General features: G+C 48.1%; 1 protein-coding gene across 7 annotated transcripts in view; it reads left to right on the top strand.

Annotated features, from left to right (window-relative positions):
- MOCS1 (molybdenum cofactor synthesis 1) overlaps nucleotides 1-15,957 on the top strand; it is a 37,146-nt gene that overhangs the window by 1,182 nt on the left and 20,007 nt on the right. For 3 of the 7 annotated variants that reach the window (XM_042938660.1, XM_042938659.1, XM_042938666.1), the window contains exons 2-3: nucleotides 6,422-6,548; nucleotides 7,945-8,112. In XM_042938660.1, coding sequence (XP_042794594.1) covers nucleotides 6,422-6,548; nucleotides 7,945-8,112 — 295 coding nt within the window. Of the gene's footprint in view, nucleotides 1-3,789; nucleotides 3,834-6,380; nucleotides 6,549-7,944; nucleotides 8,113-15,957 lie in introns of those variants that run through there. The other 4 variants (XM_042938663.1, XM_042938665.1, XM_042938664.1 and 1 more) reach the window with 4 other exon arrangements.

Here is a 15,957-nt window from a genome sequence, read left to right as displayed (position 1 = left end):
GCTTCCCTGAGGGAAGAAGAGGAAAGCAAAGATTGCTGAGAAACCTTTAAAGAATTCAGGAAAAGGGAAGTTTCTTCTCCTTCCTGCCCTTAATTTCCTTGGTGCCCCTCAGAAGAGGACCCATGCTAAGTGACTTCATACTTGGTCTCTTTTAGTCCTCTCAGTAAACCATGTGAGGTCAGGAGTTTGCATTTTCAGGTGAGGGCTCCCTGAAGTTAACTTCCCTGGAGTCACAGAGCTGAAACATAAGGGGGCAGGAACTCAGACTCTAGCACCTGTGCCCTTGCCTCTTCCTTGCAGGGAGGGGAGGGTGAGAGGCTCTCCCGCCCTTTCCTTTACCCTATAAGGGGAGGTAGAATTAGCAGGTTAAGAACACGGACTCTGGAGCAGAATGCCAGGGCTGGAAGGAATCCCAGCCCTACCCCTTAGTAGGTATCTGGACTTCAGCAGGTCCTTTTACCTCTCAGTGTCTCAGCCTTATCATTTGTAAAATGGGAATAAGGGTCTACTTCATAGGGTGGTTATAGTTAAAAAAGTTAATATGTGTACTTAGAACAAAGCCTGACACACCTAAGTGTTGGTTTGGTACGTATTTGTTGTAATTATTGTTAACCTTGCTGCCATTGGCTCTTGCTGTGTCCCATTAGTCCCCTCCCACTGGACACTCAGGGTGGCCATTCTGTCCACTACTTGGTCGTAGACCTCCTATGCTGGACATTCCCCACTAGGGTTATCCTCAGCAGGCAGGTCGCTCCTCAAATGTTGGGTGCTCCCCGCCTTTCTGCATGGTGCTTAACCCAGTACTCTGCAGGCAGTAGAGTCAGATATTTTTGGCTGTTTGAAACCCAGCTAGTGAGGGGACATGTGGAATAGTAGAACACTGGACAGGGAGCCCCAGGTTTTCACCTTCACTCTGCCTCCAATTTCACTTGGCTTCTGGGGCTGTCCTTTCCCCTCTCTGCACATCTTTAAAACCAGAGCATTGGGGCACCTGGGTGGCTCAGGCAGTTAAGCATCTGACTCTTGATTTCGGGTCAGGCCATGATCTCACAGTCATGGGACTGAGCCCATGTCGGGCTCTGCACTGACAGCGTGGAGCCTGCTTGGGATTCTCTCTCTGTGTCTCTCTCTAAATAAATAAATAAACATAAAAAAAAAAAGAACAAAAACAGAGGGTTGGAGCAGCCCATCTTTATGCAGTGGGGAAGGGCACAGAATGTCTTTAAGAAAATCTCAGAGGTGAGGCAAGTCTGGAGATACATACCATCAGCCTATTCACAGAGCTTACCAGTTGGCAAGAGTAGGAGTGGGGCATTGGGAATCCCTGTTCCTGCGTCCCTTCCTGCAGGGCACCTTTCCCTGTACCCTGACAGGTGCTGGGAAAGACAGAGGGAAAGGCCACTGAGTGCTGTCTGTGTGCCAGGATGTGGGTGTGAGAGAGGGGTGAGGTGTGCAGTGGGAGCTGACTGGGAGGACAGCAGAAAGTGGGCCTTCATCTTAGTCCCAGGACAGTCAATTGAACAGCATCTACAGGTGGAAAGGGGAGATGGTGGAGTGTGGGTAAAGTGGGCAGGTGGGTAGGGGAGACACAGCTACCTGCTGTCCTGATTGGGGTGGCCCGGATCACCTTCTCTACAGGGCTTACCCTGGCCTGGAAGCACTCCACCCCTCTTTCTTCCTCCCAGGCTCCTTGCAGATGTTGGGGCCACAGGGAGCTCGCCTCAGGTCCTGGGCCTGCTGCCTTGGGGCAGAAGCAGGGCAGAGGGTGAAGTAAGGCAGAGGCACCCCGCTTTTCAGAGGGTCAAAAAAGACCAAATGTTGGAGAGGGTGTTGTGCAGGAAGGAAGTGGGTGTAGGAGAAGATACAAGGGGACAGCAGGGCCTGGGGCAGTGGCACACGAAGGGAAAGAACTTTAAGGGGTTATCTTGAGTTCCAGTCTTTCCTTCGGAAACTTTGTTTCAATGAAGTGCGACTATCTGAGTCAGGAGCCATAGGTGTAAAATCCTCACACTTAAGGGGGAGATGGAGGGAGGGGGGAGGATCCAGACCTGGGACTAGGCACCTTGCTAGGTCTTCTTGTTTTTTGGTTTTGGTTTGGGGTTGGGTTTGTTTTTTTGTTTGTTTGTTTCTTTGTTTTTTGTGGGTTTTTTGTTTTTTTGGTTTTTTTTTTTAGAAAAAAATTTTTTAAGTTTATTTTGGGAGAGACAGAGACAGTGTGAGTGGGGGAGGGGCAGAGAGAGGGAGCCAGAGAATCCCAAGCAGGCTCCGTACTACTGTCAGCACAGAGCCCTACTGGGGCTCGAACCCACAAAACCGTGAGATCATGACCTGAGCCGAAACCGAGAATTGGATGCTTAACTGACTGAGCCCCTCCCAGATGCCCCTAGGTTTTCTTGTTTAATAGAGATTAATTTTGAGACACCCCTAGTATGGATCATCCCAAATAGCCGGGATCCCAAATCAGCGCCACTGATATTTGAGTTCTTTTTCTCCTGAATAACCCTGCATATTATATTCTCGAGCTATTTGGGGTCTGGCCTTTATCATTCAAACCAAATGCCCAAAGTTAGTGACTACCTCGAGGGCAGCCTCTGTCCCTTAACTAACTCCTTTGTACCATCCTTCTCCACCCCACCCCACCCCACCCCAATCTGCAGTGGGTAGGTGGACAAGATACAACTGGTAGCCTATGGCAGGCTGCCTGGTGCGTGGTCACCTGCACTTGTATCCGTGGTCCTGGAGGAGCCTAGACCCCACTTGCCTTGCTTTGGATGATGTAACAACAGGTCTGAAACCCCAGCTTTGGCCCATCTGCCATTAAGTAGGGTGGACCCTTGCAGGACCAGGGAAGCTGACAAGAGCAAGAAAACTAGTCACAGCACACACAGCTGGTGCTTTTCCACAAATATTTGTTTCATAGGTCAATATATGTAGGTAGGAATTATATTAAGAAAATGGTAGCGATCACTTATTGAATACCTGCTGTGTGCCAGGAACTCCTGCAACTGAGTTAGTTAGAATTATTTTGCACCCTTGATGGGAGAGGAAAGTAACGCCTAAAGAATTTCGGTGATTTGCTCTATGGCTCGTTGGTAATAAAGCCAGTCTTGTAATTCAGGTTTATCTACTCCCAGAGCCTCTGCTCAGAACCAGCAAGTATCCCTGGATTAAAATAGCTCTCCATCCTGGTGTTGCTGGGCCAGTGGTTCTCAGCCAAGCTACAGAGCAAAGAGCTGACACATGAAAAAAAATGAAAAGCCAGGGCCCCATCTCGGAGCAATTGAGTCAGGATCTTTGGAGTGGGGCTCTGGCATCCGTGTTCCTTAGAAGCACTCCTGGCTGTTTAGATGTGCAGAGTTGAGAGCCGCTGTACTTGGCAAAAACCATTTTGACAGTAGAGACCAGCCTGGAAATCAATGACCCCAGCGTGACCGGCTTCGCATGCACCACCTTTCTCTTCTGATTAAGCACCAGCCTATTTGTTCATCGACACAGTGGCTTACTGTATAGACGCTGGGATACTGAATCAGGCAGGAGGGCTTCCCACACTGGGGAAGCAACCTGGTCCAGGCTGGGGTCCTGAGAATATGAGCAGCTAAGGGCCTTCTGCTCCTTCTCACTTGTCCTGGGGGAGAGGCATCACTGTCCGCCCTGCCCGGTAATGCCCTCTGGATCCAGGGCTCCTCTGACTGGTGCTGATGTTTTTTCCTCCAGGGGGTTTAAAGGAAAGGGAAAAACAGAAGATTGAAAGTAGGACATGCAGTGTTGGAGGAGAGAAGAGGCAGGGATGAGGCTTGTTAACATCAAAGAAAAGAGTTTGCAAGCCTGGCTGGGTGAGAGACTGTGGGGGGCGGGGGGGGGGGTTGGTACTGGCAGTACAGAGTCTGAATGAATCTAGATAAAGTCACCCCAGGTCTCAGCAGTGAAATCTGGCTGCCCCTCCCAGGGCCACAACAGAGTGCCTGATTCCATTCTCCACTGCTCCTTGACTCTGCTTGCTCCCCAGTTTCCGCTGAGTCACACTCCTTGGTCCTCTCACTTGCTTCCCAATTCCTTTCCTCACCCAGCCACCAACCCCCAATATGTTAAGATTAGGGTGAGGGCGACTAGGGAGGGGGTGGCTTCTGGGTTGAAGAACAGATTTCTGAATTGCAAATAGCTGTTGATGAAGAATTGGGTGCCAAACTTCCAGGCATCCGATCTCTTGGACTCAAGGCCTCTGGGGCTCTTGACTTTGTAGTGGCCTCTGCTCCACCCCCAAGGCTACTGGTGGAAAGGCAGGTGAGTAGGAAGTGAGTAGGTGAACAGGAAGGTAGGAAGTCTTGTTAGGATTGTAGCAGACAGCAGTTCAGAGAAGTGACTATTGCTTGCTTGTCATGGGACCATGAGCAGGGTTTCTTGGAGGATGGGCGGCGGGGGGGGAGGGGGGAGTGGGGAGGGTGGGGGGAGAGACACTGGCCTTGGGGTGGGCAGAGTGAGGTCACTTTTACAGACCCAGGAATATCCTGGAAGCACCCTCGCATACTTTCACTCAGGTGTAAGTATGTGAGTCAGTGGTCCTTGACCTTCTGTCTCCTGAATTGGTGGCCCTTGACCCTGGCTATATGTTAGAACCACCTAGAGAGACTAAAAACAAGTGCTCAGAGATCCAAATTCAGTTGGTCTCCAGTGGAAGTTTTTTCTTAAGCTGCCAGGTGGTTCTAATGTGCAGCCAGGGCCCAGAAGGTCACTGAAGTAAATGTTCCTTCTTGCTGGATGCAGGCGAATGGTTACTCTGGGCCTCAGGGGGGCCTGAGGCCTTCTGCTGTCTTAGGTTACAAGATCGTGATAATCCTAGGCATTTATCTGTCAGCTACCTGACCCCCCCTCCCTTCGCTTACCTGAGCACATAGCTGTGTTCTTATTTTACAACTGGAAAAACAGGCTTGGAGAAGTTAGGGAGCTTTCTCAGGGTGTCAGGTCACGCCTGGCCCAGAAACCAGGGGTGCTTGCTCCCCAGTGCAGATCCCTGTCCATAGACCTCATGAATGACCACCAGGGTCACGATTTCCTTGTTGTAAAAGATTCTAAAGAAAGGACTTTTCCCCACCCTGTGCACCGTCCTGTGTGCCTTCCCAGATTCGCCCTTTGCACTCAGAGGGAAGAATTGAGAACTTAGACTCAAACGACCTGGATTTGAATCCTGGGCCTGCCAATGCTGTTCTTGAACTCCATCCCAGCTTCAGTTGTAGTAATCCCTTGTGGGGGTAGGTGTGGGAATTGAGCAGAGAGAGTTCTTTGGACACTTTGAGATCATTTGTAAATGTTCCTTCTATGGAGCAGCTATCTCATCAGCATCTGTCATGACCTAAGGTTGTGCTTTCAACGCAGGAGATAAGACCAAATCAGGCTTGGGAAAAGAGTGAGGTTGGCTGCCTCCTTTCTCTCTCCAGGAGGATTTGGGCCTTGCAGGGAGCATCTAGCAATCTCCTCCCTCTTAGTTCCGAGCCAGTGGGTGCATAGTGGTTCCTCCCAGCAGTGGGTGGGGTAGAGGATGAAGACTGGAGTAATCTCTGCAGGGGGTTAGTGGGTGATCATCCCAGCCCCTCCATTGTGCCTTCCTAGAGGCTGGTGGCCTCATTGCTTCTGCAGGCCTCCTTGGTTGTGCTGTCTTTGCCCCAAAAGCCTTCTGCATGAGGGGAGACCTCCCCTCTCCAGCTGTCTGTAGTCCTCAGCTGCTCCCGGTAGCTTGGCCTGTTGGGCCCTCCTGGGCAGTGGCAAGGCCCCAGGGAGCCCAGCCGACAGGGGAGTGGTTATGGAGAAGCAACTCGTGTGACACCCACCCCTCAGAGTTAATGAGTTTGCTTTGAGCTCCTTCTGTCTCCCATTGCAGAGGTAAGGAATAGGAGGTCTGGGTTGGAGAAGTGGCTCCCCATGTCCCAGGCGGTGCAGTGGCAGCAGCCCAGGCCACCATCCCTCCTGGTTCCCCACCTCTTCTCCTCCGTTCTGGACATGCTTGCCAGTTGGCATAGTTGCCGGATACTGAGTGATTCATTCTCTCCCACTGGCTTGTCCAGGAAATACTGGGGATGTTTGTTCCTGGACAGGCCTCCTTTGAAGGAGGGCATGGGCTGTAAGGTGGTGACAGGGAGAGAAAGGGGGCAGGGCAGCTTTGTCCCTATAGAGTTCCCGTGCCCTAGGGCTGAGTTGGAGCCTGGGGGACAGGTCCTTCCCTGCAGGCCTGTTTCCCAATCTGTGAGTGAGGGGGAGAAACCCCACGCCCCCAGGACTGCAGAACCCACACAAGATGTCAGAGATGAGGGTGGGGGAGGGAATGGCTGATGGGAGGGGGGCTTCTGTCCCCAGGCGGGCTCTCTTCTCCCCTCTCCCCTCTCCCCTAGCCAGGTCAGAGGCCCACATTTCCTCTGGTCGGGCATTGCAGGAGCTGTCCAGACGGAGACAGTTCCTGAGAGAGCATGCGGCCCCCTTCTCCGCCTTCCTCACTGACAGCTTCGGCCGGCAACACAGCTACCTGCGAATCTCCCTCACCGAGAAGTGCAACCTCAGATGTGAGTCATCTTCCTGGGCTCCTGTCCCCTGCTGAGGCAGCTTCTGGACTCTCCCCAGGCCCAAGAATCCTCCTCAACCCTCCCCATTCCTCTTACCAGCCTCTCCGCCCACCCTCCTTCCCTGCTTGCCAGGTGGGGTTGCGGGACAAGATGGGGGTCGGGTCAAGGTTGAGTTTTATGATCCTGGGAGCTGGCTTCTATTTGGGACTGGACTTGAGAACAGAATTATAATTGAGATTGGACCTAAATCTCACTCTTCAGGACTCTTTCCCCTTCCCTCCTGTTTCACATGGTTCCTGAAGTTCAGGATGTGGCCAGGGGCAGGCGTGGGGCTCCTGGACACCATAAACACGTGAGGTACACAGCAGTGCCCATGGCCAGCACTGCCAGCTATAGAGACACCCCAGTCCCATGACAGAAGTTGTCTGGGGCCAGGCGGATACACAGAGTATTCATTTCATAATTGTTTGCGGAGTGCTCTGGGGGTGTGGCCAATGCTGGGGGGACTTCCAAAGTTTGTCCTTCCCTCCCTCTCTCCCCCCTCCTGCTTTCCATGGTAGCTCCCAATAACAATGTTTTTATGTCATGGCCCAATAAATACATGTGTATACATGTATAGTAAACGTTTAACCAAACAATACTCACTGCATGCAGTCCTGATGTTCTGATATTCTTTACCTGTTCTATCTTAAAAGACCAATTCTGGACCCTTCACTGATTTGACTAAATGATTCTGTGACAGCTCTTGACCCAATCCTTGACAAAACTCCCACAGGAGCTGATGGTAGGGGATGATTCACCCTTACCTGCCCCTGCTACCTCACCCTGAACAAGTAGTACCTCAGTTTTCCAACCTGTGTAATGGGGCTGATAACCTGAAATAGATAAGCTGGATATGCAAATGCCTGTCACTGTAGAGGAGAGTGACTTCTAACAGGTCAGAGAGTACCTCCCAGCCTGTTTCACCTCGTGACCCAAACATGAAGGGGTAACTGACCAACCAGATGAAATGAAAGAGGGTGAACAGCACCAGAAGGAATGGGCCCAGGGCCCTGGCCTTCCAGGCAGACCCTGCTCAGCCACCTCACGCACTGCGAGAATCATCATCTTGTCGTCCCCCACTTCAGGCCGGGCTCTGCTCTCTGCCTGCTTCATCCTCTTTAATCCATACCCTCAGCTTCTCCTCTGAGGGAAGAGGGGGTGTTGACATGTTACAGATAAGAAACATGAGGCCCAGAGAGAGTCTGTAGGGTCTGTACTAGCTCATATTTGGCAAGGTTGCTCCTCACCATCCAGGAGTGACTTCTGGCCTGGTCATGGAGTGGGGGTCTGGAGGCACCGTGGGCCCAACCTCTGTGGTCACATCCTACCTCCACGTCCCCTCCGTTCCCCTCAGGTCAGTACTGCATGCCTGAGGAGGGCGTCCCACTGACCCCCAAGGCTGACCTGCTGACCACAGAGGAGATCCTGACCCTTGCCCAGCTCTTTGTGAAAGAAGGCGTAGACAAGATCCGGCTTACTGGGGGAGAGCCGCTCATTCGGCCGGATGTGGTGGACATTGTGGGTGAGTTTTTCCAAAGCTGTGACCACTTCTTGCAACGCTTGCCTCATCTTGCTGGACTTCAGTATTCATAATCGGCAGCTGACATCTGTTCAAAGCATAATGCTCACTTAGCCCTACCACCTTCTGAGATGGCTACCTTTATGATTCCTATTTTCTTAGAAAATGAGGCACAGAAGTCCAGGCACAGAAGTCCAGTATTTGCTCAGTGTTACCAAGTGGGTAAGTGCCAGAACCCAGTGACTTGCTGTCACATTTAGACTGAAGTCCTCACCAGGGCCCTGAGGCCCATGTGGTCTGGCTCTGGCTGACCTCTGAGACTTCTTGCTCACCCCTCGGCCTCTATTCCCACCACTGGGCCTTTGTCCTTGCTCTTTTTTGGGAGCACAGCGTTCACTGCTTGCCTCATTCAGGTCTCTGCTCACATAGGATCTCCTTGGAGAGGACTCCTTGACCACTGTCTCTAAAGTATGTCCCCACATACACACCCCAGCTACCCTCTGTCCCAGAAGTCAGTAAGCTAGAGCCCACAGGCCTAATCTGGGCTACCGCCTGTTTATGTATGGCCTGCAGGCTGAGAGGGGGGTTTTATATTTGAGTGCTTGAAAAAAAGTCAAAAGCAGAATAGCGTTTTGTGACACATGGAAATTACATGAAATCATAAATTCACTGTTTGTTAATAAAGTTTTATTGGAACATAGCTGCTCATTTACATATCTCCCAGGGCTGCTTTTGCAGAGCTGAATAGGTGCTACAGAAGACCAGGTGGCCAGCAAAGCCAGAAATATTTACTGTCAGGCCTTTTGCAGAAAAAGTGTGGCAACACCTACTCGATCCCCTCATCCTACCTTATTTTTCCTTCTCAGCATTTGTCTCATCCAGTGTTATGTTACTTGGTTGTCTGTTTATGTCTCCTTTGTATTGGCTCGCCCTCCCTTTAACCGACATGAGAGCTCTCAGGGAACTGAGGCAGGTTTTATGCCTAGCACCTGGGAACGTGCCTGACATGTAGCTGGTGCTGGCCGGTGCTTATTGGTTTGGAGTATGATCTCTGAAGTAGGACATACCTGCATTGGCTGTGCCTCTTACTAGCAGCATAGCTTTGGGCAGCTTGTAAAATCCATTCAAAGCCTCCAGGCGGGGATGAGGTTGACCTGAGGAGGAAGCCAGCAGGAAATGCCCAGCACGTGGCAAGTACTCTGAAAGGGGTCACACTGGAGGCCCTCTTGCCATGTGCTACTTCTAAGCCCCGGCATCAGGCAGAGAGAGATCTTTGCTTATGTGCTTCTAGATGACCAAATCAGAGGAAAATAAGGTTCTGTGTTCTTGATTGCTGCACCCCCACTCTTGCTGCTCTGGATTGGGTCTCCCAGGCCTCCGTTCTCTGCCTTATTCACTGGTTCAGTGACTGTTCTCTGGAGCCTTATGTTCCCGATACTGTGCTGGGGGCACAAAGGTGAATGAACTGCAGGCCCTGCCACTGAGGACCCACAACCCGTTGGTGGAAACAGCCACTGGGGCCAACTTTCCGAGAAGGACAGAGCAAGGGGAGCCCAGGAGTTGTGGAAGCCCAAAGGAGGTGCCCCTGTCAGCCTTTTCTTCCCTCCTTCCCCATGGCCAGTTGACTTCAGCCTGTACTGGTCACGTGACCTGGGATCCTGCCATCATTCCTCTGCTGGATGAGCTGGCCCAGGGGAGCTGACCCCCTGTTCCAGGTGGCTCCTCAGAGCTGAAAACAGACTGGGTTCCAGGAAAGGACTGAACCTGCTGAACCCAGCTGACTGCCAGGCCCAGCCCCCTCATTCGGGCCACATCATCTGCCCTCTGGCACGGGTTCCATCTTAAACCCCTGTGTTCCGTGCCAGGGCCTGTGGGAGAGCAGAGGGGGTGGGGATCCCTGCGGGTTGGAGAGGGATGACTGAGTACAGACATGGGGACACAGGTCCTTCCATGGAAGCCGCTGACCTGCGTGGAGGGAAGAATGGAAGCCAGGAAAGTTGAAAGCCCTGCTCCCACTCTGCCACTGCCCAGCCTTGTGAACTCATGCAGATTCCTTCCCCACCCTGGGCCTCAGTGTCCTTATCTGTGCACTGTCCACTTCAGGGGTCTTTCCTGCTGTAATGGCCCGTGGTTATTGGTCCTGCATGGGGTGGGTAAGAGTTGATCGGCACATGGACGCTAGGTAGGACAAGGCCCTGGCTGCAGTGCCCTGCTGAGGAGGATTTACCTCCCACCCCCAAGGGTATGGGTGGCCAGGGAAAGACCGCTCTCTCCTTACCCCCCACAGTGCTCCAAAATATGGCAGCTGCAAGGCCTCGGATTGCTCTGGTGCTGCACTTGGTAACACTTTGACACCTCTCAGCCAAGCTCCTTCGGTCTTCCCCAGAGGTACTTCCTCAGAGCACTGGGTGCTGGTGGGGAAGCAGGGCTGCGGGAGGGGAGGGAATAGCAATCAGAGCAGGGTTGCTCACTAACACTTGTCCCCACGCTACTGGGCGAGAATATCAAGGGGCGCAGAGTGAAAGTGGTCGCGGGTTTGTCAGAGCCTGCTGCTGTCCTGACCACTTCGGACCCCTGCCCTGGGCCTGGTGCTGCAGAACTCCCCATGGGGAGACCGCCCAGCCCGCTCCGGCTCCCCATTTGCGATTGCCGTGATCCCCTGGTGCCAGCCCCGGACTGCCGGGTACTTCTCCCACCCAGCTTGTGTGGGAACGAGTTCCGCATGCTTTCTTCACAGCTGAGCTGTTGTGAGCAGTACTGCCCAACAGAACTTCTCCAGACGGTGCAAGTGGTATATATCGATCAGAGTTGTGAGATGCGGTAGCTAGTACTCACACGGAGCCTTGGGCCCTTGGTGTGAAGCTCTTGTGACTCAGAAACTGAATTGGTAACTTTATTACACTTTAAGTAGTTGAAATAGCCACACGTGGCCAGCAGCTACCATGTCAAAGCGAAGGTTTGGGATTTTTGTATCTATCATTCCCTATCTCATTTTGTTTTCAGTTTGTTTAGTTATTTAGGAGAGAGAGAGAGAATGGGTGCATGAGCAGGGGAGGGGCGGAGAGAGAGGAAGAATCTCAAGCAGGCTCCGCGCAGCCTGACACAGGGCTTAATCACGAACCGAACCTCAAGATCATGACCTGAGCCCAAAGCAAGAGTCAGACGCCCATCCAGCTGAGCCACCAGGCATCCCACCTAAATGAGATACAGTGTTTTTGGACTTTATAAGGATCCTGCAGATCATGTCTTTCAGGTCACACTGTTTCAGTGCAAACCACACTTCATACACATCATCCTGAGTTGCCGTTTGTTCCTATTCTCTGCTGTTCCATTGTGTGAATATAGCACACTTTATCCGGTTAGTAAGCATTTGGGCTGTCTCCAGGGTTTTGGTGTTCTAAACAGTGCTACTTAAAATATTTTTATTCTCGTTCACGCGTCCCGGTATGCATTTCCTGTAGGAGTGGGATTGCAGCCTTGTAGAATGGGTAAATGGTTAACTTTGGAAAGCAATTTGTTCTTACCTTTCAAAGTAATTATATGCCAGTTTCCTCTCGACCTAAGAGAGCCTTTTGAACCACATCCTCCTCGGCACTCAGTGTGCCTATTCTGGATTTTTGCCAGTTGAATGAGGATGAAATGGTATTTTATTTGGTCTCCGTTTGTATTTCCCTGTTTAAGAATGAGGTCAGGCATCTCTTCATATGTTTATCAGCCAAAAATATCTTTTGTGTAATACCACATCTTGTCTTCTGCCCATATTTCTGTTTGGTTGTTTGTTCTTTTCATATTGGTTTGGTAAAAGTTCATTACATATGTTGCAAATGTCTTCTTCCAGCTTGAAAAAATAAGCAACATTTTTTGTGTGACAATGCTGTTGATCAATCGGGGTTCCTAAATGGATCAGTTTTGTCCTTTATGGTTAGCGCTTTTTTTAGGTCTTTTTTTTTTTTTTTTTAATTTTTTTTTTTTAACGTTTATTTATTTTTGAGACAGAGAGAGACAGAGCATGAACGGGGCAGGGGCAGAGAGAGAGGGAGGCACAGAATCGGAAGCAGGCTCCAGGCTCCGAGCCATCAGCCCAGAGCCCGACACGGGGCTCGAACTCGCGGACCACGAGATCGTGACCTGAGCTGAAGTCGGACACTTAACCGACTGAGCCACCCAGGCGCCCCTAGGTCTTTTTAATAAAACACCTTGACCGAGGTCAGAAAAATTACACCTTTGTTTCCACTAAAACAGTTGAAGTTTTGTCTTTTGCATTTAAGTCCTAAGTTCATCTGTGGTTGATTTTTGGGAAACCAATTTCATTTTTTTTCCATGTGATAACCATTCTCTCTAGTTCTTTTTTGTTGAAGCCTCTGCTTTCTCTATAAATCTAGCATGTGCGTCCTGGTGTGTTTTGGGTGCTGTTCTGTTGGTTAGGATCTCTGCCTTTATGCCAATATCATACAGTCTTAATCACTGTAGCTTCTTAATACATCCATTATCTGGTAGAGAAAGTTCTTTTCTTTTTTTTTTTCTTTTCTGCAGCAGTGCTTCAGCTATGCTTCTGTCCGTGGAAATTTTAGAATCAGCTTAGCAAATAATTCCATGGAGAATTCTGTTGGGATTTTTTTTTTCCTTTTTTTTTTGTGTGAAAATACACATAACATAAAATGTAGTATCATAACCATTTTTAAGTGGACAGTTCAATGGCATTAAGTACATTCACACTGTTCTGCACCATCCCCAGCATTCATCTCCAGAACTCTTTTCATCTTGTAAGTCTGAAACTTGGTATCCATTAAACAATAACTCTCCCTTCTCCACTCCTCTCCGCCCTTGGCAACCACCATTATACTTTGTCTTTATGATCCGGGCTACCCTAAGAACTTCATTTAAGTGGGATCATGCCGTATTTGTCTTTTTGTGTGTCTGACTTATTTCATTTAGCATAACGCCCCTCAAGGTTCATCCGTGTTATAGCATCTTGCAGAATTTCTTTTTATTTTAGAGAATGAGGGAGTTGGGAGAGGGGCAGAGGGGGAGAGATGGCGGGGGGAGAGAGAATCTTAAGCAGGCTCCATGCTCAACACGGAGCCCGATGTGGGGCTCGATCCCACAACCCTGAGATCATGACCTGAGCCAAAACCAAGAGTCGGATGTTCAATTGACTGAGCTACCCAGGCACCCTGCAGAATTTCTTTTTAAAGTTGAATAATATTTCACATATGTTATATACTATGTTTTGGTAATCCATTCATTGGTCAACTTGGTTTGTTTCCACCGTAATGCTGCTATGAACGTGGGTGTAGAAATATCTCTTTGAAACTCTGCTTTTAATAAGATAGTGGAAGTGGAATTGCTGGGTCATATGGTAATTCTATATTTTTTAATGTTTGTATTTATTTATTTTAAGAGAGAGAGCATGAGTGTGTGCAGAGGGAGGGGCAAAGACAGCAGGAGAGAGAATCCCAAGCAGGCTCTGCCCTGTCAGCGCAGAGCCTCACATGGGGCTTGATTCCATGAATCGCGAGATCGTGATCTGAACTGAAATCAAGAGTCAGAAACTCAACCAACTGAGCCACCCAGGCATCCTGGTAATTATATTTTTAATTTTGGGGGGAATCCCCATACTGTTTTCCACAGAAGCGAGACCATTTCACATTCCCACCAGTGGTGTACAGGGTTCTACTTTCTCCATATCCCCTCCAACACTTGTTTCTGGCTTTTTGTTTTTGCTTTTTTGATAGTAGCCATCCTAATGTGTGTGAGGTCATATCATTGTGATTTCGATTTGCATTTCCCTGAGGATTAGTGATATTGAGCATCTTTTCGGGTGCTTGTTGGCCATTCATATATCTGCTTTGAAGAAATGTCTACTCAAATCCTTTACCCATTTTTGAATTGGGTTGTTTTATTGTTGCTAAACTATAGGAATCCTCTAATATTCTGGATATTAACCCTTTATCAGATACACGATTTAGAAACATTTTCTCACATTATGTGGCTTGCCTTTTTACTCTGTAGATAGTGTCTTTTGATGCACAAAATTTTTAAATGTTCCCGACGTCCAGTTTGTCTATTTTTCTTTTGTTGCCCATGCCTTTGGTGTCATATCCAAGAAACCAGTGCCAAATCCAATGTCACAAATCTTTTATGCTATGATTTTTTCTAAAAGTTTTATTGTTTTAGGGCTTATATTTAGGTCCTTAAGCCATTTCAAGTTAATTTTTGTACATGGTATTTGGTAAGTGTCCAACTTCATTCTTTTGCGTATAAATATCCAATTTTCTTAGCACCATTTGCTGAAAAGACTGCCTCTCCCCTATTAAACGGTCTAGGCACCCTTAAAATCATTTGGCCATATATGCAGGGGTTTATTTCTGGACTCTTCCATTGGTGTATATGTCTATGCCAATACCACCCTGTTTTGATTACTGTAGCTTCATAATAATAGGTTTTGAAACCAGGTGTGAATTCAAACAAGTGTGAATCCATTTGTTCCTCTTTTTCAAAATTGTTTGGCTATTTGGGATTCCCTGAGATTCCATGTGAATTTTAGGGTGGGGTTTTCTATTTCTACAAAACATGTCATTGGATTTTGATAGAGAGTGCATTGCATGTATAGATTTCTTTGGGTAGTATTGTCATGTTAACAGTATTATATCTCCCAATCCATGATGTGTTTCCATTTATCTTTCATTTCTTTCAGCAATGTTTTATAGTTGTCATTGTACAAGTCTTTCCCTCCTTGGTTAATTCCTAAGTTTTGGGTTTTTTTTTTTATCCTTTTTGATATTATAAATGGAATTATTTTTATAATTTTCTTTTCATAGGGCTCCTTGTTTGTGTATCTGTTGGGATTTTAATCTCATTAAATCTATATATCAAATTGGGGAGAATTGACATCACTTTTATTCATATTCCCATCTTCCCACAGCCATCTCCTTTCTTTTCTCTGTGCTCTAGGTGGCTGACCCTTAGGGTCACCCAGGGTCTCTTGCCTGTTGGGTTTCTGCACTGGGTTTTTGACAGCAACTGAATTCCCTCCAGGACTAAGCACCCCCTCCCCCCAGGGCATCCTCTCCTCCATGGTGACTTAGTTGGATACCTAACTTAATTTTCTCTCCATTTGCCTTTGGCCCTATGCATGGTAATGGCTCCCCAGGGGTGCTAGTCTGAGTGGTATGTTGCTGTGTTATTCATTGTTGGAGCCCTTAATTCTACCCATATCTTTGCAAGTAGTCCTTTCACTAAAGTCTTTTATTTTAACCAACAGAATTAATTTTGTTGTATGCTAGGTTCCTTAGTGATAGTGTCATTTTTTTAATTACATTTTCTAATTGTTTTTGATATAGCACTGATTAGAATTAGGAGAATATGTTTAGATTCTTTAGAATTTTCTATGCTAGCAACCATATCATCTGCAACTAAGGGAATTTTTTTTTTTTTAACTTATCTATTGCCTTTAATTTCCTTTTCTTATTCTATTGCAATATCTAAGACCTCAAGTATAATTTGGAATAGTAGTAGTAATAGGATAATGTTCCTGATGTTTCTCCATTTAGAATATTTCTTATAATTTTTTTCACAAGTAGCTTTATCAAGTAATGAAGTTTCCTTACTAAAGTTTTTTGTTAAATTTAAGTTACATACTTTTTTATGTATGTTAGGATTATTTATGATTTTTTTTTGAATGCTATTACTCTGAATGACAATATGGCTTTTCTTACATTAATCCTGTAATACACCCAACATCGTCATGGTACACTATGCTTTTATCTGCTGTTAGGTTCAGTTTATTAATATTTTAACCTTTTGCATTTATAGTCATGAGTGAAATGGGCATGTAATTTGCCATCC

The sequence above is a fragment of the Panthera leo genome, chromosome B2, assembly GCF_018350215.1.
Source record: "Panthera leo isolate Ple1 chromosome B2, P.leo_Ple1_pat1.1, whole genome shotgun sequence".
NCBI lineage: Eukaryota > Metazoa > Chordata > Mammalia > Carnivora > Felidae > Panthera > Panthera leo.
The sequence above is the reverse complement of the archived record's forward strand: the minus strand, read 5'-3'. Positions and strand labels throughout refer to the sequence as shown.